Source organism: Rattus rattus, chromosome 2, assembly GCF_011064425.1.
Source record: "Rattus rattus isolate New Zealand chromosome 2, Rrattus_CSIRO_v1, whole genome shotgun sequence".
Taxonomy (NCBI): Eukaryota; Metazoa; Chordata; class Mammalia; order Rodentia; family Muridae; genus Rattus; species Rattus rattus.
In genome coordinates this window covers 181,103,902-181,128,494 of record NC_046155.1, presented here as the reverse complement: position 1 = coordinate 181,128,494, position 24,593 = coordinate 181,103,902, and the positions used below count along the sequence as shown (strand labels likewise).

The 24,593-nt window shown below is 42.8% G+C and overlaps 1 protein-coding gene across 1 annotated transcript in view; it reads right to left on the bottom strand.

The window, feature by feature from the left end:
• Positions 1-17,315, bottom strand: part of Ppp2r1a (protein phosphatase 2 scaffold subunit Aalpha) — a 28,169-nt gene extending 10,854 nt beyond the window's left edge. The window contains exons 1-13 of the mRNA XM_032894628.1: positions 17,088-17,315; positions 11,520-11,610; positions 9,712-9,812; positions 8,489-8,721; positions 7,655-7,802; positions 7,393-7,548; positions 5,675-5,789; positions 5,499-5,569; positions 4,946-5,080; positions 3,364-3,537; positions 2,999-3,059; positions 2,275-2,429; positions 1,286-1,428 (exon numbers count right to left, since the gene is read on the bottom strand). Of these exons, the coding sequence (XP_032750519.1) occupies positions 1,286-1,428; positions 2,275-2,429; positions 2,999-3,059; positions 3,364-3,537; positions 4,946-5,080; positions 5,499-5,569; positions 5,675-5,789; positions 7,393-7,548; positions 7,655-7,802; positions 8,489-8,721; positions 9,712-9,812; positions 11,520-11,610; positions 17,088-17,165 (1,661 nt within the window). The 5' untranslated portion in view covers positions 17,166-17,315. The remainder of the gene's footprint in view (positions 1-1,285; positions 1,429-2,274; positions 2,430-2,998; positions 3,060-3,363; positions 3,538-4,945; positions 5,081-5,498; positions 5,570-5,674; positions 5,790-7,392; positions 7,549-7,654; positions 7,803-8,488; positions 8,722-9,711; positions 9,813-11,519; positions 11,611-17,087) is intronic.
• Positions 17,316-24,593: the final 7,278 nt, after the last annotated feature.

Sequence of the window (24,593 nt, the reverse complement as noted above, 5' to 3'; positions counted from 1 at the left end):
AGCACCTAGTCAGATGAGCGACAGTCACATGCTCACAAACACGTGAAGAGACTACTTTTAAATTAACAAGAGTGCAAGTTACCTCATTCTCATATTTTCACATACACTATTTTGACTACCTCCCTCCCCTCTCTTCCCCTACTTGCATTTCTCAGCTTCCCATACTCCCCACTGAATGTCACATGCTGTACTTTCTTCTATGTCTTCTTCCCATGTGTATCAGGAAATTCTTTATCTACCTATATATACGATACTAGAGGAGTTCTTTACACAGAAACATCTCCATACTGCTGAGGTTAGCCTTCTCATACACAGCTTTTCATTTACATGAAAGCCATCCTATTAATCTTCCTTTCACATCTTAGCGGGTCTATGCCCAACCCAAGACATGAAGACATTCTTCTACATTTTTCTATGTGTTTTAATTTATTCATCCTGGTTCTAGCTCAAAAACTTAATTTCTTTATGCAGAGACAGAAATTCTGTTTGGGTTTATGTGGGCGTCCAACTGATCCAGTCATTTTTAGAAGACAAACACTTGTCCATCAAACTACAATGTTACCTACAGTTCCATACACCAGAGTGCTTTGTGTGCTCTAGAAAATGTTCAAGAGAGACATGAATATCCTGTCCCAGCACCATGCTGTTTCTTTCCCTTTTTTTTTTTTTTTTTTTTTCTTTTCTGTTCTGGAGCCAAGGACTGAACTCAGGGCCTTGTGCTTTTTAGGCAAGCGCTCTACCACTGAGTTAAATCCCCAACCCCACCATGCTGTTTCTTAATTATGTGTCAGGGAAACTTGAGCTGCACAGCTCTGTTCTTTAGAATGCATGGGCTAGCCAAGCATTCTGCATTCCCAGGCTAGTTCCTACTAAAGCTCTGCTGATATATAATGGTCTCATATTAAATATACGTTCAGGGCCTGAAGACTGTACATGTTTCCCAAAACTTTCTGAGGCAGTGTTTAATAGTTTCATTAGAATTGTTAAGTATATTACATTACATGTATTTTTTGTTATGAATTTTCAACATACGTACAGCTTTCTCTACATAGATAAAAAACACTATATAAAAATTGGCTAATTTCATTTTCTAGTAATTTCTTTCTTATCTATCACCATCTTCTTTTTTTCACTCTACTCTAGGGAAATGGATTCTTATTCTAAAACAGAGAAGACAGACTTTGCGGAGAGGAAAGAACCAGCAAGGGTTACAAAATCTGAAGAAATCATACCCTGGGCTCCATCTTCAAAATCTAAGATGTTTAGAACAACCCCCAGACCTTACCTGTTATCAAGAATGGGTCCTATCTTCTGTAGTGACTTGGCCACATTGAAGCGGACATTGGCGACTGGGTCCCCAGCCATACGAAGAACTGTGGGCAGCATGTGCTTCGTGGTGATATCCTGCCCACAGACCTCAGACAACACCTGAAGACCAGTGAATGGCAGAAGTATGATTATGAAAGGCTCACTGTTAAGTCCACATGCATCTTCTTCTGAATATGCTACCTGGACCCAGGAGCTGCACGGAAGGACCTGGGTCTAAAAGCATCATTCTGGGAGTTAACCTTGTTAAAGTTCAATTCCTAACATAGTCTTCACTAGGGATCTTTCAGACTTTATATCTGAACTGCTATCATCCTCACCATTTGAGAGGCATGGATTCCTAACCCCTGAAACGCCTCCTTCATGTAGGAGTCTCAAAATTGTAGGTGAGGAAATGAGAAAAATGTTTACTTAAAATTGTTTCTAATCCATCCTTTAGCTTCTAGCATGGGTAGGATTTACATGTCACTAAACAGTATTAACAAGGAAGTAAAATGCTACTAAAAATGAGTAGTAAGTATATTCTGACACAGAATCAGAACTGTTTTATGCCCTCGATTATTACATTATTCTTCACAGCCTCTTGAGCACCGACATAAATCTCAAAAGATGAGAAAACCAAAGTACTAACTGGTTAGGTTCTGTGATGTGTGACATAAACATGTGTGTTCTTCTTTCCAACCAGCAGAGGTGCACAGAAAATGCAGCTGCTCCTCTCACACAAAACCCTCCCAATTTTGGATCTCTCACCAGGTAATCTTGGCCCTGTAGAGGCCTGATCAAATAGTGCTGATTCAAGTTGGCCTACAGTCCTCAGAGACTCATCCCTAACACCAAGTCATGTTTCTACTCCCAAGCCAAACACCTGGATAGACAAGGGGCCTTCCTCCATCTTCATATCAGTAGCACTCCTATTCCCCAGGACCTACAGGCAGTTGGGGTGCTCACATTGATGCAGAAGAGTGTAGTCATTCGGTGCAGGTAGTTAGGGTCTCCAGACATGGCTAAGACCTTGGGGATGATAGTGGCATGGGCCCACTCCTTCCCGAACTTCTCCACTAGCTTCTTAAGGTTGCTGGTGGCAGCCTCACGGATAGCATAGACTGCAATGGGGACAGAGCAAGGGAGGTGATTCAATGTGAAGGACTGACCAGGAAGGCGTTAACAGTTACACACAATCAGCAAATTAAGCAAAACCAGAAAATAGCACTTGCTGTGTTTTACTCAGTTTCTCTTTCTCATATACCCCTTCTGGCTACCCACAGAGGCAGGCACCATTTGGCTCCTTATTCAGAATGACTGATCACATGCCAAGCTATTTAATGCATATTAATTAAAACTGCCTTGTAGAGAAAATCAGTAACTTTTTAAACTTTTTAACCACGTAATAAAAAACAAGAAACATGTTTCACAAGGGCTGAGAGGCCATGGTGAGAAATCTTCATGTTTTGGAATGAGTATAAAGCTAAAAGATGGGAAGAGACTTGGTATGGTTCAGCAGACAAAGTAAAGGATTCAAACTCAGGTCTTCTGCATCTACCCACAACCCCAACCTACACTCCTCTATGGTTTCTTAACAACAATATGCAAGCACTGACAGCAGGAGAATGTCCTAGCTCATCTGTCTGTCTCTGGGGCTAACTTAACCTGCTGTGTTGCTGGGGAAACTTACCATGATCCACTAGCCAGGCCATACACAAAGAGTTAAGTTTCTCATCAAAAAATTCCACACCCTGCAGGGAAAAATGATTGGTAAGGGCTTGAGAGGAAGGATGGAAAAGAGGGTGGGGTCCCAAATAATCATGCAATTCTCAACCCCATCTGAGATGCTAGTTGTGTTCTTGCTCTGACTGAACCCCATTTATCTGCTAAGAACCTAGTTCCAGAGTAGAGTCCTCCCTCCATGGGCAGCTGTCACTGCCTACAAAGGGCAGCTCCAAGTCCCTTGTTACAGCAACAGTGCCCTGGTACTGGGGTTATGACTGGACCCTGCTCTCTTATCACTTCAGGGACAGCAAAACCTGGGTCCTCACTCACGAGCTGTCCAGCCAGCAGAGGCATGTATTCAATGATGGCCAGCCGCACTCGCCACTTGGCATCTTCAGCGAGTTCCACGATGGCAGGAAGCAAGGACTGAGAGAGCTGCCGGATGCCAATCACTTCATTCACACAATCCAGGTTGGAAATGATGTTCAGCCGCACCTCAGGACACTTGGAAAGAAAACAGGAAGGTTGAGAGAAGATACTACATACAGCGACCTAAGAAGGGTGAGAGGAACAGCCAAGAGCTCCTTTCTGGCTATTGTCCCTTAACACAAAATATCCACCTAGTCTCACTCAGGGTAGCGGAGGCTATGCAAGGGGAAATGGGAGCCACTGGATAAACTGAAAGAAGTATCCAGTTTCTGGAACACAAAGGAATGAATATGCTGTGTTTATTCTCTATCACTCATTTCTTCCCACTGACATGGAACTCTGTACCTTGAGATGCATGTGGCAAATCTCTGACTAGAGGTATTATGAACTCCAATGTATCCATTCACACTCATTCCATAGGGCAGGGACATCTATGGGAACAGACATGTGGAGCAGCCCCACATTGGCTATGAAGAGAAACTTCTCTGGAAAACTGAAAATGCAGACCCAAGAGCCTTATTTTTTTCTTGTGGTGCTAGAAACTAAATCCAGAGCTATCAATGTTAAAACCTTTCAACTGACTTCACACACCATTTTCAAGAAAGACTTCCTGAGTACAAACAGCCTATGAAGCATCTTTGACCCAGTCTGGGAAAGGGGACAAATCTGCATTCACCATCACAGAATTAGCCACTGTGTAATCTACCAACAAGCTCCATTAAAGACTGTCAGTGGACAGCATCACACTAGTCTGGCTTCCCAGGACCTCTGGCCATCTCTCTTCTCTCTCCTTACCACTGGCTATACTTTCCTAACAGAAAGATCTCTTGCAGCTGCAGCACTTGCCTACAGGTTCAAATCCAATTCTCTAAACTCTTACCAGTGACTTCTTTCATTCTCCATAGTCTAAAGCCACTTGCACAAGCAAGTATGGTGACCAGACTAGCTATGGCCAACAGAGCATGTAGAAGACACAAGCTAGAGCTATTTCAATGGGACCTTCAGTGGGCCAGGAGACAAATTACAGCTGTGGCATCAGACCAAGAAAGGCAGGCCAGCAAGGCTAATCTGTCACAATAGGGCCAGTTGGAATGATGTGAGAGGAATAATCATAACTGACTAGATGTTACTGTATTCTAGTCTCTATGTCACCTAAAGCTTTAAACCGTGGCCCACCTCTCCCAGTACCTACAATTTCTGAGTGGAATTATGGAACACTTTATCTCTCTATTCCTCTCTACTGGCACATTTGTAAGTCCTTAAAGATCACCACTGTCTTGGTCTTTGTTCATGTCCTAAATACTCAGGAGACAGATGAGTGCAAAATTAAGGGAACTTGAAGCAATGTCTGAGAAGAATGAATGAATAAGCAGACATGAATGCCTGTCATCTACTCAGCAAAGCAGGGAGTGTGGAGTGTGATGCCAAAATTTTATACTCTTGGACAATTGATTGACTCTGCAAACCTTCCTGCCACTCTTACCTCATCCTTCAGCTGAGCCAAGAACAGGGGCAAGAGGTGTTCGATGGTATTGTCTTTGCCCAGAATGGGAGAGAGGCCCATGATGACTGAAGCCAGTGCTGACTTGACATGTTGGTTGGCATCGGACACGAGTTCCTTCAGAAAAGAACGAAGGAGGTAACAAAGGTCAGAAATCCCCTTTAATTGCAACTGGCCACATAGATAGTAGCCCCGATGGCCCAAGAAGACCACAGTCTTCTGCTTTTCACATATGTGGGGCATCACAGGGCTGCACTGGATTTATTCTCAACAGGGATTGTTTGTTATGTGAACCCCAACCCAGGGTCACTGCCTCATTCTCCAAAAACTCTGTTCATAAGGGGACTCTGGTCTTGGAGCAGCAAATACATCCCTTGGACCTTAGGGTCAGCAGCAACCCTCAGATTTTGTCTACAGCTCAGTTACTACATCCCAAAAGGACTGAAAACCTGGCTTGGATCAGACTGCACCTAAAACAAAGTCTTCACCCGTCTCTAGCAGTCTCAAATCCTACCATCAAACACTACTCTATTACCTTGATGCAGGGCAAGATCTGGGTCATGATCACATTCTCCCGGCAGTCAGCTGAGAGATTTTCACAGAACTCTGTGGGCAGGGACAGGAAGGTGCTGGTGAGACTTGATGCTCTGAGCCCATTTGTGCCTCTTAGAAAGCCACCCAACTAGTTGTGTTCTGGTTGCCAGCACCAACCTTTGACCTTGTGGGAGGCTGCGGCCCTCACCTCGGCCTCACAGTCTTTCATCAGGTTCTGGAAGGCAGGCACCAGATCTGTCTTAGTGATCTCAGGCCCAACTGCTTTCTGGAGCTGTACACAAAGAGAAGAGGAGCAGAACTGAAGAGTGTGGCAGCCACTCAGGGCTAAAGAGGCAAAAATGGAGATGAAAGCACTAGAATGAGGTTAGGACACAGCACAAGGGACATAGTCCCAGCATAAAGACATGACCAATCAGTGAAGTTGTCACCTCTCTGATGACGTCTTCAGAAATAGAATGATGGTTACAGGACATCCTCCACAGTATGTTTTACATTTATTGTTCAGGTTCTTTGAGGTTGAATTTCCCATTCCCTAAACACTGTTAAGTGGTTCCTGCTTTCACTAACATGAAAACATGTAAACATACTTAACAGTTTACTAAACTGGTTGGTATAATTTTCAAAAGTAAAATGATTAGAATGATTAAAAACAGTGAAGAAGGAAACACATGCCAGTAACAAGGATGTAGGAAAAGGATCTAGATCAGACAGCTTCAACTAGGTTGCTGGAAGAACAGTTGGGAGCAGGATGACTCTCTACTACTCAAAGAATTAAGCCTGCTTCCCTTGCAGATCAGAAGCCTGACTTGCCTTTACTTGGTACTAAGCCTCCCAGGTACACATACTTCTACATGGCCAGGTCTCAAACTACTTTACTAGACCCAGGAATACAAAACTTAGGGATGAGTCTTCTAGCAGACACCAGAAAACTAACCATCACAATGAGGAGCTCTTGTCCATCATTCCTGCCCCTTTGCTCACTTAATCTCAGCATCAAGCCATGAATGCTCCTGCTTTACTGTCTCTTATCTCCTATATACTCTGCATGAGCTTGTCTTTTTGTTCTGACATATTTCTTATCTAACTGCCACTCAATCGCAATGCCATCAAGCACACAGAACAAGACATAACATACTCCATTAGAACTAATATTTTTAAAAAGATTTATTTAAGAAGAGGGCACGTGACTGCATTACAGTAGGTTGTGAGCCACCATTGCTGGGAATGAACTCAGGACCTCTGGAAGAGCAGTCAGTGCTCTTAACCGCTGAGCCATCTCTCTAGCTCCCATCAGCACTTTCTAGTAAGGCTGACTTTTAGTCTGCTCCTTCAAGGCCAGGAATGCGTACACATAACTGACTCCAGAACCTCTACCAAAGGTAGTGCTAATAACAAACAAACAAACAAAGAAAAGGACATAACTATGGACCTGCGAATATTGCAACAACAGTAGAGCACTTGCCTAACATGGGTTAAGAACTGGGTTCAACTCTCAGTATTAACAAGGGGAAAAACAACAACAAACCAGCATGCTCTTGGCCAAGAAAATTTGGATCTCGGCACAAAGAGCACTTGTCCCTGATCTGACTAGCATGTGGTTGATGACAACTATTACTGGGGCTGTGTCTTTCTTAGGGAAGTTGTGAGTTCAGGAAAAATGCTTTCATGGAATTGAAACTTGGCTTCAAAATCATTCTCATTACAGCACTTTGATTCAAATCACCCACAAGGACTGGCTCTGGGAGATGATTCGGTTGCCCATTAAGACTCAGGACTGCTGTCCTAAAAAATAAAGCATGTCATCTCCTATATGTTGCTCCCTCCTCCCCTCAGAAAGCTTCAGTGTTCCCATCTGTGGAACTATGCCAACTTACCTCTGTGAATTTGTCTGCCACCATGTAGCGAACACGCCAAGACTTGTCCTCAGCAGCCTGTCGCAAGGTGGGCATCACTAAGGCCTCCAGGTCCTCCTGGGGCAGAAGCTGGGCGATATTCACGCATGCCTCTACTGCCAGCAGCCGCACCGAGTCCTGGGAAAACACAGGGAGGGGCAAGGAAGCAGAGGCCCACTGAGCCTTAAGGGTGCATTCCTTCCTCAGCTAGCAAGGGCATGGTGAGAGTTGGTGACTGACTTACCTGCTCGTCAGAGGCCAGGTTAGAGAACATGGGAATGATCTCACTCTTGACATTGTCCAGCTCCAGTACCTTGGCAAACTCCCCCAGCTTGGAGGCAGCGGCCCGCCGCACCATGGGGGTATCATCTGAGCACAGGTTCCGGAAGTACCTGGAATTGGATGGAGGCTCAGAGTTGGAATCCTGGAAAGCCCTACCAGCTGGTGTCACAGCATAGCACAGCACAGAACAGCATAGCACAGCACAGAACAGCACAGCACAGAGCACTGCTGGGTCTGCAGTAAATTCTGGTGCTGACAATGGTGACTTTGTATAATTCATGACCTCTTTGTCTTCTCAGCTCTATAAATTGACCAATGGCAGTAGCACGTCCCCACAAAGCTGACTTGAGGTCTCAGTCAAAAAGTACAAGACAGTACTAACAACTGTTTAAAATGCAAATGACTCGTCTACCATTTCAGGAGCAATTGCCTCCTAAGAACTAATGGAGACATACAGCATGTGTATGAAGTGACAACTCAGAAACTTTGGCTTATTAGGTCTGAACAACAAGGCAGTTGTCAAATGAGGGGTCTAAACCTGGGGCAGGCTGGAGATAACACTAGATACTATTTGTTGTGTTGTATTCTGCTCCAAGCCCACAGGTATAACTAATGGTAGGAATAAATTTCCATGAAGGCAGAAAAGGAAAATTCGATGCTGAGGTATGGTGTCCAATGATCACTGTGAAGGACAAGCCTCTTTGAAGAGAGCTAGGAGCAGGGAGGGAGTAGGGAGACATCAAGGACATTAGGCTTAGAGGAGGGTTTAGGTAAAGTGATGGGAATGAGAACTCACTGTCGAAGTTCTGCCTTCACGGCACTGGATACTCGGGGGTAGCAAACTGAGAAGAGACCACAGGCTGAGGTGCGGGAGGTGAACCAGTCTCCACCCGCCAGCCGCTTCACCAGAGGCACAAAGTGAGCCTCTAGATCGGAAGGTGAGTGCTCATGAGAGATGGCCCGCAAGGATTCTACTGCCTTGTCTCGCACTACTGTCTCTTCCACTGTGGCCAGTGACTCAAGAGGTGGCTGTGATGAGAACACAAGGTTAGAGACCAGTGATTTTCTTACTGTTTCAGTTGTGGAACCCTACCTCATAGTCTGACTGGAGGGAGACTCCTCTTATCTCCCCAGCCCCATGTTGTGATAACAAGCTTCCTACAAGGATCTCTTAGGAGGCCCATGTGCGTGTGTGGCTCTCAATATACAATAAACACTAATGATGCGGCTCTAATATCCATGACCTAGGTTTCAGATACTGTATTGCTCACCCTTTTTTTGATCAAAACTCCTTTATGTGAGTCTTGTAAAACAGTTTTGATACTATCCTCATTAATCAAAGAGCAGGAATTGGAAGTATATAGGTTATGCAATTTGCCTAAGCTGCTAACAGCCAAGATCTAAAAGATCACTTGGTTATCCTTCCCTACCTAGCAGGTCCTGTCAGGATCAGATTCTGTTGGTGTTTCTAGCTGTCACTCAACAGAGATACACAGATGGTTTGGTATAGTACGGTATGGTACGGTGCAGTACGGCAAGGTATGGTATAGCCTGGTGCAATCAAGCAGACATGTCAATCTTGACAATGCATGATTACTAGCTAAGAGTCCCTGATGAGAGATGGTTTAACCTACTGGTACTCTAGGTGGTTCAGCCATCAAGTGAACCTTGCAACCCAAACTGGTAGATAACATATTTTACACAACCATGACAACCACAAAATCTAACTGTGAATACTTACTATAGTACTCTTAAAGTCATACCAGTAAATAATAGAACCTGGCCCGACCCAAACTCAAAATCCTATGGGTGGAATGCCACAGGGTCCTAGTGTGATTAAGTTTGCAGAATGGATGACGACTATAGATTAAATGACACTACTGACTTGAGTTAAAGTTACATCCAAAGGTAATCCATTCTGAGGTCACATCCAGCCTTCCTAAATCCTCTGCTTCTTGGACCACCATTCTAATCCCAAGGCAGAAAAGAGGATTAAGAAACTTCGAAGCTTTCACTCACCAGCAGACAGTGCACATACTCGGGTCCTCCCACCAAAGTGGTGAAGGTTCCCAGCTGTTCAGCCAAAGCCAAGAGGACCTCATCTTCATCATAGATGGTATCTGTGGGTCAAAGACCAAGTCCATTAAAAACTCAAGCCGAACCAGTAACCCAAGCTTCCAATAAGCAAAACCACTCAGCTTCCTCACTGTCAGCACCCCTATCTCCCAACCTGCCATTCCTAATCATCATCTACCTGGTGAGCAGAATAAGTCCAAACGCCACATCTGCCTTTTCTGGCCCATGCTAGGTGTGGGATGGTAACTGTGTAGCACAACTGCTCTAACCTCAATTTTGGGTTCCTCTCAACAGGGACAAAGACCACATAGATAAATGCAACACAGGATGTTCAGTAAAACTTTAAATATACAGGAACTCACTTTCAGGAGTTATGTCTTCAACCAGGAAATTCTTTTCTACCTTTGATCACCTGTGCCCAAGACTAGATTTGGTGTGCCCCAGCTCCTGCCAGAGCCAGAATGGAATGTGAATGAATGAAATATCAGGGAAACAAAGCATACTGCCCAAACTCAAAGGTAGGGGTGTGTGTGTGCAGAGCCAGAATGGAATGTGAATGAATGAAATATCAGGGAAACAAAGCATACTGCCCAAACTCAAAGGTAGGGGTGTGTGTGTGTGTGTGTGTGTGTGTGTGTGTGTGTGTGTGTGCGTGCGTGCGCGAGCGCGCGCGCGCATGTGTCTCCCCCAACCCCCTCCCTGCCTTTGCTGAAGGAAACACTGACCTCCAGTGGAATGTAAAGTATTTTAGCATTCTCTACCTTGGACTTGCCATAATAGCGCCAAAAAGAGCAGCCTCAGAAGAAACCAGGACCAAAGCTATTGATACCCCGACTTCACACTTCCAGATTCAAGAACAGCAAAAACACAGCTGTTGAACATGTCCAACCTGGGGCTTTTGTCTTTAGAAAACTAAGCTTGTTGACTTTCCCTCAAGAAACTAGCTGAGGGGCTGGAAAGATGGCTCAGAGTTTAAGAGCACTGACTGTTCTTCCAGAGGTCCTTTTACTCGACCTCCACAGGAGCCTTAATCTTCATTTAAGTTACAGAATCATGCTTGTCTTACCCATGAGCCCCCAGAAGTAGGTAGATGTGAAATATCTTAACCAAAGTCATACCACAGGAAGTTAGGAGGGGACAAATGTGAAATCATACGCCAATTCTACATGATTAACTAACCTGCTGACTATGGACCCTGAATATAAAATCTCCCTTAGTTATGTCCAAACAGAAAAATCCAATGGAAATTAATCACTGCATCTTTCTATGCCTCAGTTTCCTCACGTACAGATCAGCTGTAGGTGTTGCTGTGAGACTGAGATGAGTGGCACTGGAGATGGACGTTTAAGAGTATAGGCACCATTCTACTCTATAAGCTAACTCAGTAGCACAAAACTGGAGTCCAGTGGACAGTTAGCATGTGACAACTATGTAATAAAAGTTAATGATTATTGCTCTTTAATGCCTAAAATCAACAACAAAGAGTGGAGAAGATTATCTTCATTCTAGATAAACAAAATAATTTACTAAATTTATCTAAGGTCAATACTAACAATGGAAGCTGTGATTCATGCTAGGTTCTATTGCTCTGTCATCCCAGATCATTCCCTTAGAGGATTACACTTAGGCTCCTGTAGAGTGCTCCATGTATAGGGAATACTTATAAAGTATTTACCTACAGTGAGGAATCTTGCTCACTAGCAAGAAATACCCAACTGTCCTCCCTGCATCTGGGCCCCAGCAATGCTTACCTGTAAGAAAGGGCAGGAGCTCACTTCTGGTCCGTTCAACCCCAAGGGCCAAGGCAATGGTAGAGAGCTTCTTGATACTATTGAGACGAAGCTAATGAAAGAACAAACAAAGAGAGGGAGAAAGTTAGGGATTTTGCAAACAGGCGTTCCATGGCCCTGAAACCATTAGGACCATCCCTGGAAAACTGGCTGCTGTGTATAAAGATGCTCAGTGATCAACAATAGATAGTAAAATTCAACTAAGCAATTCTGTGTTCCTAGAAGAAATATTTAACATTAGCAACGTTAGCACTGGAAGACAGAACTTCTCCTGGGTCTTTCCAAATTTAGACTAAAACTGAACTTTATTCCCCTAACCCTTCCTTTTTGCTCCATTGTCCCATTATTACAGAGTTCTCTCTCACTGGAGGTAGGTGGTGGCAAGAGAGCAGAAAGATCATAAATTCAAGGTCATCCTTGATTCCATACAAAGTTACAGGCCAACCTCAGCTACAAGAGAAACTGTCTCAAGAAACAAACTAACAACCCAGGACTGGTGGTTTACAGTAACAACAAGAACTAACAATCTAACATTGCCTTAAGAGCAAAACAGCTCTGACTGGTGGTACACTGGTCGGTCCTCTGAGCACTCAGAAGTTTGGGACAGAAAAAACCTTGAGTTTGAGAACTACTTGAAGTACACAGCATGATCACATCAAACCCCTACATCGTACTGCTGCTCCTATATGCAACACGAATTAAGGTGACTGTAAGTCGAAGGAAGACTGTGTGAAGAAAGGGATCAGTAGGAGTGGCCAGTGACAGAGAGGATCATGATCAAAATGTACCACATAGATGCAGAAGAATTTCATAATGAAGTCCCTATTATGTATAATTAATATATGCCAATAAAAACAAAAATCGAGACTAGCATTAACAGTTCTAATTCCCCCAGTTCAGTGGGTGGACCTACACGATAAAGGTATATACTCAGTTTCCACGTAATGTTTTTGCTTACTGTTTCTGGCTTATAGCTTCCCCCTCACACATACAGTAACACAGAATGTCTCTTGCCAAAACCCACACACAGAAAGCCCCATCTTCTCCATACCTTGCTTTCCTATAGTAGTCATAAATGATGTATCCTGATTGTAAGCTATAAATACCATTTCAGAATGACTTCTGTTGTATACCCTTAGGGGAATGAATGCTGCAGTGGTCAAGAATAAAATCTTGATTTTATTCTTGGTAAAGAAGCACAAGACCCAGGGCTTGCAACTAGAATCTGAAGGTTGCAGAACATTCATACGGATCAACTCTGAGATCTCACATTCTCCATGTTACAGATCATTGGCTGGTGGAAGATGCTTGTTTGTTAGTAGGGACACATTTTAGGATCATGGAGCTTTCTTGATTGTGATGTGAGAACAGAGGAAAAAACAAGTAGTCTGTTCTTTCAACCACTGCATGTGGGGGACACACCAATCCTTACTCTTTGCTAGTAGTGAGGGTGAGGATGAAACCATCCTCAAGTCAGAGTTGACTTATGAGCATCTTTAATAGGAACAGAAATGGAGAAGGCTATTTGCAGAAGTCACATGGTCATGTGAAAATGAAGGTAGAGATAGGGGAGGCATATCCACAAGGCAAAGAACATAAAGAATTGCCAACAGCTACCTGAAGTTAAGAGAGAAATGTGGGGCAGACCTCCCTTGGAACCTCAGAGGACCCAACTGACTTCAGATTTTTGGTGTTTACATTGAGAGGATGCATTGACTGTTTTAACCCACCCTATTTGTGGTGATTTAATACAGCAGCTGTAGCAAACACTGTCTTGGTAACACACCCAACTGGTCTGTCTTTAAGTATTTGCATGCCAGGTTCTCACTTGATTGTCTCTACCCTAGCAATTTATGTGTGACCATGCCTCTCTCTTATACAAACCGAGGCTCAGAAAAGAGACACTTAGCTAGAATAGCACTGACAGATGACTGTGACAATGTCCCTGTCGTCTCTCCACAGGGTGCTTTTTTATTGTAGCTAGTTCCGTAACTGTGTCAAGAATGTAATGAGATCAGATTATCCCACAGGGGAACCCTCTTAGTGGAAGAAAAAAAGAGAAGAGAGAAGGCTGAGGGAGAGGTAGGAAGAGAAATGGACTCTCTCTTTAAAGTTTTCTTTTCAGGTCCCAGACAATTAGAAAGACATCTACAAGAGAACTTTGTCTTGGAAAAGTATGGCTCTCCCATCAGGGGACTTCCGGGGTCTATGGGCTCACAGACAGTGCTGAGAATTTGACAAAATGCTATGATGAAAACTACCTAAGCACAGCCGCACAAGCCTGGGAGGCTACTGCAGGAGCATTAGGTGTTCCGGGTCAGCCAGGGCTACAAACAATACCTTAACTCAAAACAAACATGTACATAACACAGTTTTCATTCCATGTCATCCTGTCTTTTGGAGCAGTGGAAGGACCAAAGAGGCACCAATTCTCATCTTGGTAGTAAAAAGATCTCAACATGAAGTACTATAAACACCCCCCCACCAAAAAAAAAAAACGTTATTTTCACTCAAAACTATAAAATGTGTAGAAATCTATAGAAAGGTTAGGAAAAAAAAATAGCAAATACCAAATACTAACAATTCTTAGATGCTGGCTGTTAGCCTGCAGGTGCTCAGTGCACTGTTGAGTTCTTTAAATTGTTGGTAAATGTTCCTAGCATCACAGGCCAGTTTCTGAATCATTCAAGTTGTGCTCACAGCACAACAGTTTCAATGGGAAGGAACCATTATGCAAACAAACTAACATGGCTTTTATTCCTGCAAAGTTTTATTTAGTAAAGCTACTGGCATGGTTTTTACTCCAGCAAAACCTTACTTGCAAAAGCTGGCTGTAGGTGGATATGGTACTACGGCTATATTTTGATGACTTGTAAACTAGTTTTTCAACATCCTTGCCTCAATTTTTTTTTTTTTTTTTTAACATGCTTGTGCTCCTCTCCTAGCTGCACTGTGGGAAATAATGGGCCAGGGTGACAACTGGTGAGTAGTAAGCAGCAGCCCTAAGGACAATAGATGGTATCAGGGAGAAACTACCATCCCATTCATAATCTTCATGCCAGTCATAGTAGCATGTATCATCTACAGATTGTTCCCTGTATGCTCGGGTTGGTTATTCCCACAAGGCTCTGAGGTCTTCTAGAAAAACAATATTAACAGGTGAGGATGCTGCTGGAAAACTGTCCATTTGTGGACAGTTCTCTCACTCTAGTTTTGATTTTGTTCACAGCGTGCATTGTTTTCTTCAGGAAGATGGCACTCTGAATGTTTGAGTAAAGTGGCAGAAGGCTGCGTAGCCCTATTGCCTAATTCAAGGCTATGCTGTCATGAGGTCACCTTCACCCAGCAAGATCTCTGACAGACTTCTGATCTCTGGAAACACATAATAAAACTTTATGTTGTTTTATATTTAATTTATAGTGACTTGTTACAGAATTCTGACAAAACTGGCCAGCTGACCTCGCTAAACAAGTTCCTTATTGTCTCTGGGTGAACATTTCATCCAACAGCTTCCTTCAACCTTAGCACTAAAATCTTTTTTTTTTTTTTTTTAAAAGAGGGACATTTTTTTGTTTCCTATGAAGGATGTCTTATATACTGCAATCATGTTTAACAGCATTCATGACTTCAACCTACTAAAAGCAGTAACAATCTCCCAGCTGTGACAAACAAACCATCCCCTAGACATTACTAAACATCCTTGGAGGCAAAAAACTATAACTATAGCCACTGCATGCATACACACACACACACACAGAGAGACATACCCTCCTTCTGGAATTATCTTCTCCAAATTTTTAAACTTTCCATCCTGAAAGGAGCTTCCCTTGACTGGCTTAATTCCTTACTCAACTGTCTAGTATACACACTCTACCCAGAATCTAATGGCTCCTTCCACAAGCAGGTACTATTTCAAATTTCTACAAGACTTTCCCATGCTTACTTTAATATTGTACCCTATATTTCTTATTTTCTTCTTAATATTTTCCATAGTCAACATAATACCTATTTACCTGTCACTACTCACTAAAATGTTAATTCCTTTAAGGCAAGTTTTGTCCTTTTGCTCCCAGCTGTCAACATCTAGAGCACCACTCTGATGTCCAACAAACATTTGCTGATTCACTATTTCAACATTGACAGATCTGGTTTCTTACATGTGGTAATATGCAGATTTAGTTCTGTTTGCCTGTTTCACACCTAGCCTTTGTATAGCAACCAGCCTGTTTCTTTGTTGATACAGTGTCACTATGCAGACTAGGCTAGCCTTGACACTACTTTTGCCTCCAGAGTGCTGTGATTGCTAGCATGCACCACTATACCAGGTTCTGGTCTCCTTTATGACCCCAACAACATTCCTCATCCTTTGCATGTGTTTACAGAGCACACACACATAAATTCATACAGTATGCTCAAAACCAGATTATTATTCTCACTTAACAGAAGAGAAATACAGACTGCCTGAATCAATTAGCAAAAAGTGCAAGACCCAGGAGTACAAATCCAGCCTGGCTGATAATGGAACCAGAGTCAGACATAAATACATAAAACTTAGATAGGCCAGGCTCAGGAAATTGACCAAGTGCAGCATGAACAATTCTATATAAAAGGAAAAGTAGAAGGCCGTAGTGCCACAATAGCCACACCCCCAAAATAATAGCTAACATTTATAGAGCCTTTACAAACAGCCAGTTTTATTTTACTACTTTTCCTCAGCCACCCAGGGAAGCCAGGGCTATTATTAGCTGGTATTTGTAGAAAACAGAAGCCAGGGGGGATGAAATAATGTGCACACAAGGTCATCCTCAGGTGAAAGGATGCGGCCTTGAGGTCTGACCTCTTTTTCAAAACCACAGCAAACTCAGGGGTCCTGGCTCATTTTTTTCCCGTGAACCAGAACTATCAACTCGCTTGGCAGACCGGCCTGGGACAATGTTGGAGAACAGGTGGGTGTGTACACGTGACCTATCCCAGATATGGCTAGGTTAAATCTCTGGAGTGCATACTTTCAGTCTCCTTCCTCCTTCAGGAGAGATACCACAAAATGCAAGGCGGAGGTCCGTGAAGAATGGATAGAAGTCCCAGTTATCAATCCCCACTCGTCCCAGTTAAAATAAACAAAAACACTAAAAGCGATGGTAACTCCCCAGGGCCCCTGAGGGCTTCCCCTACTCAGCAGGTCACGCGCCCCCGCCGATTCCCTACAGAGAGCCATTCTGTGTCGGCCGCCAATCACCGACTGGAAGGCGGCAGCAAGACCGCCACCCAATCTCGGGCCGCCCAGGCCCAGATCCGGGGCTGCCGCGCGCACTCAGGTGGGACCCTCGAGGCTTGCCCTCCGCTTGGCTGGGCACCCAATGAAGGCTGCCATCTCATCGAACCTTGCCATCAAGAAAGATGAGACCTGAATTCTGATTGGCCGCCGCTGCTTTCCGCCACTCCTGGAGAACCCTGAGCCATCGCTCCACATTCCGCGAAGAACCCCGTCCCCGATCTCCCCCACACACTCTAACGGAAGGATCCCCGCACCTGAACGTCCTCATTGCGCAGTTCATCTATGAGCACCGCAATGGGGTAGAGCGAATCGTCGCCGTCGGCAGCTGCCATCTTGACTCCCTGGCGTTTCTATCAGGCAGCAGCGAGCTCCGGGCGGAATCCGGGCTCGGGAGGGGCGGTGCGGGGAAAGGACGCAAAGCGGACGTGGGGGCGCCCGAGCCGCGCTACAGGGGCTGTCTCGCCGCCATTGCCGCACAAGCTCGCGTCTGTTTGGTCTGAACCAACCAAGTCCCGCCTACTTCTCATTCACCATTGGCCGGATGAATCAGATGTTTTTCCGCAGAACGAGCGGAAGCGGAAGTTAAGTATCTTAGTGACCAGGATTGTGCCCGCCTACGTCGCTGCTGGCAACCACGGGAACAAGCAGGTCTAACTGCCAATGAGAGTCGAGAATGGGAGGTGGCGAAGATGGTCTCTTGGGGAGACTCGAAGACTCAAACCCGAGTCTTGGGAACTGTGCGTGACGTAATGAAGAACAGGCTGGTCTGGTTGTGCTTCTGCGGCTGTTATATCGGTCTCTAAAGAAGGAACTCCTAAGTAGGGAGATTTGCCTTGCTCAGTTTCTAGAACGCGGCCCTGGGGCTGGTGGCGTTCAAGGGCTGGTGGTGTTAAAGGCTTTGTTAAAGTCCCCCCTTACCCTGAAGAAATAGAGCAGCCAAGGCGACCTCTTACTTTATCCTGCTGGGGAGTTTCTAGGTAGCGAGTAAGAAATGAGCCAGGTCGAAAGTATTTGAGGATGGACCCCTGCCGCATAATGAGCTTGGACGCCAAACCTCTTATATGGCTATTATAAAAGTATCACAATCCTTTTTCCTTAAGAATGAAAATACGAAAACGTAGCAGGGTTGTTAAAGCGTGACTGCTTTTATTCTTGATTTTTGTTTTCTTCTTTTTCGATCTCCCTTCATCTTCCTCCTTCCCCTTACCTGCATTCCTCCCTTACCCCCTCTTCCTCTCCAATCAGAGAGAAAATTAAGAAGGAAACACCCTCACAGAGAGTGGAAACAAAGGAAAAAGCACCCACTCTCACAGAGAGTGGGCATTCGTAATCAGTGATACATATTTGAGTATCATGTATCCCTGGCCCTGAATGGTAAACACATGGTCTTGTGATAAAGAACAAAAGGCTTAACCATGTGTGAAAGTGCACATGCTTTCAATACTGAAACTCTGGAAGCAAAAACTTGTTCTACATAGTGATCCCCAGGCCAGTCAGAGCTATATGGTGTAACCCTCAGAAGAGAGCCATACCATTGCCCCATCCCATTAGAGTTAATCCAAATGGTCTGTCTGTTCTAGAAACTTCAGTTTATACTCTACCTCAATATGGGTTTGGCACAGTGGTACCATTGTTCATTCTTTGTGAGTGTACTTTCTTTGTAATCTCTCTGTCCATTCTTCATTTTCTTCTATTACTGTACTATATGTTTCATCTGAAATCAATCAACAGTAAATACAGGAACTGGGGAGCTCAGGGAAGGGTATGGAGAGGAACTCTAAACAGTGCCTTCCTAGACACTTTCTTTTTGTTTTGTTTTGTTTTTGATTTGACAGATCTTTATGGAAAAAAAATGCTCTCTTGCCTGTCTCCTCTCCTTTCAGACATAGTAAAGGTTTTTAGTCTCATTTTGAACTGCCCTAGATTGTAGGAAGCACTGAATTTCTTTTACATTCTTCCCCCCCAAACCCCCTGGGACCAAACCCAGGGCCTTGTGCTTGCTAGGCAAGCGCTCTACCTCTGAGCTAAATCCCCAACTCCAGCACTGGATTTCTTAACAAGTACAAGATGAGGGTAAGTTTAATTAGTTAATATAAGGCTGTAATTGGTCCTGGATTTTTCAAGGGCTAGGTGAGTTAGCATTGACATTTCTAATCAATTTATGTGAATTATGACAACAAAAAATAAGGTTTTCATTTACTTTTATTATTTTAAGTTTATATTCTTTATCTCTTATGCTGAAGAACACTAAATGTTTAGCGACATTGACATAATCATATATATGATTAAAGATTCCATTTTAGGGTCTTTAAAACTATTAACTGTTAAGCAGTTATGCCATGGCCAGCACAGCTGGGCATCAACAGGGACTAGCAAGGGAAGTAATGGGAGACAGAGACACAAGACTCTAGGTTCACTTTAAGAATGAATAATTCTTATTTTTCCCAGTTTTGTTTACATATTGTTTAGCTTATACCTGGAAATTTCAAGTAGAGTTGGTTCCATTATCTAATTCTGTCTTTTTTTTTTTTTTTCACTGCCCTTGTTGGCTTCTTTTACCCCAGAAGACATTCCTCCTAGATTTTATCTCTTGCTTCCAGTTTTTCAATCAGGAAACCACATCTGGGTCAGGGTTGCTTGAGAAAGGAACTACAGACCATCTGGACCAAGTGCAATTATATACAATATAATAGAAATGCATGTTACATAATCGCAGGTTCTGTATATTAGGAAATTAGGTAAAAAACATTATTAGTAAGTAGTTTCAATGGCTAGAGTTATTAGTCATCCTACCAGTTCTTGCTCAATGTGTCTCTGTTTTGTTTTGCTTTTGTAAAATTATTTATATCCTCAATGTCAACCCCCTTTGTTCACCTGTCACAGAGTTCTTTCTTCCATCCCTACTCCCCTTTGCCTTTGAGAGGGTGCCTCCCCAACCCCTAGGTATCCCCCTACCCTGGGGCATCAAGTCTCTACAGGATTAGGCTCATCCCTTCCCACTGAAATCAGACAAGACAGTCCTCTGCTACATATGTTGGGAGGAGGGGGTTGGACCAGCCCTTGAATGCTCTGGTTGGTGGCTCAATCTCTGGGAGCTTTCCAGATGTCCTGATAAGTTAACACTTATTCTTCCTATGGGGTTGCCACCCCCTTTAGCTCCTTCAACCCTTCCCATAACTTTTCCATATGGGTCCCCTTCCTCAGTCCAATGCTTGGCTATGAGTATCTGTATCTGTATCAGTCAGCTACTGGCAGAGCCTCTCACAGACAGCCATGTTAGACTCCTGTGTATAAGCACAGTATGGTATCAGTAATAGTGTCAGGATTTGGTGCCTGCCCATGGGATAGATCCCAAGTTGGACCAGTCACTGGATGACCTTTTCTTTTAGCCTCTGCTCTATTTTCATCCCTGCATTTCTGTTAGATAGGAACAATTTGGGGTTGAGAGTTTTGTAGGTGGGTTTGTGTCCTTATTCCTCAACTCAGGGCCCAGTCCAATTACGGCAGATGGTCTCTTCAGGTTCCATATCCCCACTGCTGGGCATTTTGGCTAAGGTCAGTCACATTGAGTCTTTGGAGCTTCCCCCATTCCCCACTATTGATTCTTTTACTTCCCTTACTATATTCATAGTAAACTCGCTCATTCAAATCAAAAGCACAACTATCATAGATCATTCTCCAGACAGTGCTAAGCAGTTCCATATGAAATAGTTTCAGGTATGTGTATTTGCTATGATGAAAGGATAGAGATGGAAGCTTAGAGGCATAGAGAAGAAGAAAAGGATTGAGTCCCTCCCAGATATATCTAGATTTTTGTCAAGTTGACAAAAACTAGCTGTGACACCTTAGCACCATGGAAAATTGAGTGTAAACACCAGTAATCCCAAAATTGGATAGACAGACATAGGATCAGAAGTTAAAGGTTGTCTTTGGGTATATATTCAAAAGGCAACCTGGCTAACATGAGAGCTCTGTAAGTGGAGAGGGGTAGGTAGAGATCATCCTGCCTGTTCAGCATGAATTCTGCATGGATGATTTCCTAGGTGTTTGTTTTGTTTTGTTTCTTCTGTGCCACCCATATCCACAATGTGTGAGTATGTCATTTTTTTTAACAGCTGTTCTTAATATGTCTCTGCCAGTACCTGGCTGGGACTCAGTGCATTTTTTAATCTTCATCAGAAAAAATTCTTCCTTCAGTAGATGGCAGTTAACACAGAGATCTATAACTGGACAATATGCAGAAAGTGAGAGACTATAGAACACTCAGTTCTAAATGGGATGTCTCTGTCAAACTCCTCCCCTCAAAGCTCAAGGATTTATATGGAAAAAGAACCAGAAAACACAGATTGTAAGAGCCACAGGTAATGAATAACTCCAAGGAAACAGGTATCTTCCAGATACAACAGGGCTGATGAACATATGAACTCATAGAAACTGAGACAGCATGCACAAAGTCTGCACAGGCTCAAAGTCCCAGTACTGAGAAGAAAAAGTGACACAAAGTCCCACCCCCAAGCTAAAAAGCTGTTTCCGATTGATACTTCCTGGGAATAGTTGACAAAAACAAAATAGATTCCATGCTATTTTGGCTTGGGTTGGCATGTTCTATCTAATTTTTTTCTTTTTTTGGGGGTTTTGTTTGGTTTGTGTTGAGGGAGGAAGTGGTGCCATCTGTTACCAAAGAATTAATTAGTCTACCATGAATATTTTCATTTACATGTAAAAGCGATAACAGCTATAGTATGTCTCAGCAGGTGGCAGGAAAAGGAGGAAAAATATTATTGGTTCCGTGTATGTACTGATGGGCACATAATATTAATTCCCTAGACCATGGTCTATTGCTGTGCCATGTGTCCTGCCTTACACAGATACAAATACTATGTAAGTGTCATAGGATACTATGTAGTACAATTAAGGAACAGTGAGTCATAGTGCATTTCAGAGAATGTGTAGCAATTTCCTCTGAGTTGAAACATTTGCTCTTTGAAGGCCCTGGGAAGCTCCTAAGACTCAGAGAGTGAACAAACTTAGTAAGATTGACTACTGACCCTCCTCAGGGTTAGAGAAACATTAAACAATTGCTGGGGGAATTAACTCTGAATAGACCAACTCAGTCAGACATTGTGAGCTGTGGGCACCTACAAGCCATGCAGAAAATCCATGGTTGCAGCTTTAATAAGATGAGACTTATGTTGGGGTGGCATTTTTGGTGATACAGGTAGATTTTATTTATTCCTACTCTTGAAAATACCCGTGTATACACACACACACACACACACACACACACACACACACACACACACACACTCCTTTAGGCAACTCCAATAAAAACTCATTGATTCACCCATGTTCAACTTTGATAGAATCATTAATTTGTATAGTTTCCCTATCCTAGGTGAGAAGATGTGTATAGGTATGTAGTATCCTCCTGAGATATGCATGTCCCATTGAAATGTTCTATTCCCCAGATGCATAGGGGAATAGGCAGGTATGGTGTAGGAAGAGGTATGTAGAACACTTGTAAGAAATAAGGTATGATATCAAGAGTTGGTTTGGAGTGCCACACCTCAGAGCAAATACCAAGGCTGAGGTTTGCATGTAGAGGTTCAACTGGAAAACCTATGGTCCTTGCTGAGATGGATTTAAGAAAGTGGATTTAGAGAGAAGAAACTTATACCATTGTCATTAGAATTAATTTAAGATAAATCCCCGAAAAGATTTAGAATCAAAGGAGGGTGTACACATTGGTTCTGGAGGAGGGTGGATCTGGCAGTTGCACCGCAGTACCCACTACACTTGATGTCTTCTGTGTGACCTTCAGGAGTATGAGAACCCTGGACTACCCATATGAGAATTATGGAGACAGTCTCAAGAGTCATCCCAGGAGCTATCTCTGCTATTTTTGCGAGTGCTTGAGCTTAGAATTCAAGATTTCAGATGCATTTTGAAAGATACATTTGTAGTGGGTCTTTGGAAGATGTAGAGATGCTTAGATGATGTCCATGCTCCAGTTACACTACAAATGGGCTCTTGTATCTTTCAATGTGTTCCTGAAAGCTTGATTACCAAGAAGGTAATATCACTGTTTAGAGAAACATTCAACTTCTTTGCTTCCTGAAACTTTGTTCATTTTTACATCTGTCATTCTATTATGAATTTATGTTATTGAGGTACTAAAGACTTCACAATATTTAAGGGAATTATTGCATGGTATTAAATGTGCTCCTTGCAATATATACTAACTTTTATGTCATTTTAAGAAGCTAAAATCTTGAACTGGGGAGATGTCTCATTGCATATGCTTGGGACCTCACTGCAAATTCCCCGAATCCATGTATAAACAAGGCCAAGCGTGGTGGCATCTGGTGTTAACTTTAGCATCAGGGAAGCAGAAATGGAAGAATCCTTGGGGCTTGATGGCCACCTTGGCTAGGTGAATTTGCAAGCTCCAAGTTCAGTTAGAAACCTTGTTTCAAAAAATAAGTTGGAGAGTCAGTGAGGAAGACATATAATTAACTCTGGCCTCCACACATGAACACACATTCATTTTCAAACATATATAGGTACACATGAGCAAGTGCGTACTACATAATATAAAAATCAAATCTTGCAACCTGCTTACACAGAATGGTAATGACTCATGATACATTCTCATACCTCTCCATTTGTTTCTGAATCATCCTTCCCAGCTCATGCCCCTCTTATCCACGTAGACAAATAGGAAGGGAGGGAGAATTAACTTTATTCATTTGAAATTATACCTTTGGATGTGTAAGTATCATGACTGCAGCTAGAAAGGAGATATTAAAGAATTATTGTCCTGTGTATATTAGAATGCACAGTAATCATGAATCAATAAAAACTAATGCAAGGTTAGTGAAAACTAGCAAAATCTGACTTTATAAAGCCTATCAGACTCAAGATAATTCTCTGAGAGGAAAAAGGATTTGTATGTAGAAACATGCGGCAGGACATGGAATATGTTGAAAATTCACAAAGCCAGAAGAACAAGATAACACTGAGATGTGAACTTAAAAAGAAAACTCGAGAAAAAACATCCTCATGATGACTCCCCAAGTCTCTTCCATCTTTTCTGAACAGAGAGATTTATAGGCATGGGACAGGTAGGAGAGGAGGGGGAGGGGCTGCAGTCAGAAAGTAAAGTAAATAATTAACGAATGAAAAATAAAGAAAAAGACCGTTTCCTACTTTTACATATGATTAAGTTTGGAAGACAGTTTCTCATTTATAAATACAAAGTGTATGAAACATAACTACAAAACTTGTTTTAAACAAGTCAAAATAGTTGAGAAAACAAAGTAAGTACAGCTTAGAAAAACTACAGAGTAGGACAGTAAATGCATACCTGTCCACTTAACACATTAATTATATTAACACTTAATACTTAATTACATTAACATTTTAAAATATTTATTTTTATTTTATGTATGTAAGTGTTTTGCCTTCAAGTATGTATGTGCAACGTGTATATACAGTGTCTGAGGAGGCCAAGAAAAGGGATTACAGATCATCTGGAACTGTAGGTAAAAACAGTTGTGAGCACCATGTAGGTGCTTAGAACTGAATCTGGGTCTCCTGTGAGAACAGCCAGTGCTCTTGACCCCCGATCCATCTATCACCCCTAATCATTAAAAATTTATAAAGTCCAATAATGCTTTACTATATTCATTTGGGCTTTTCATCAGATGTATGTAAGATAAAATATTACAACTAGATTAATGAAAATAATTCTTTATAAG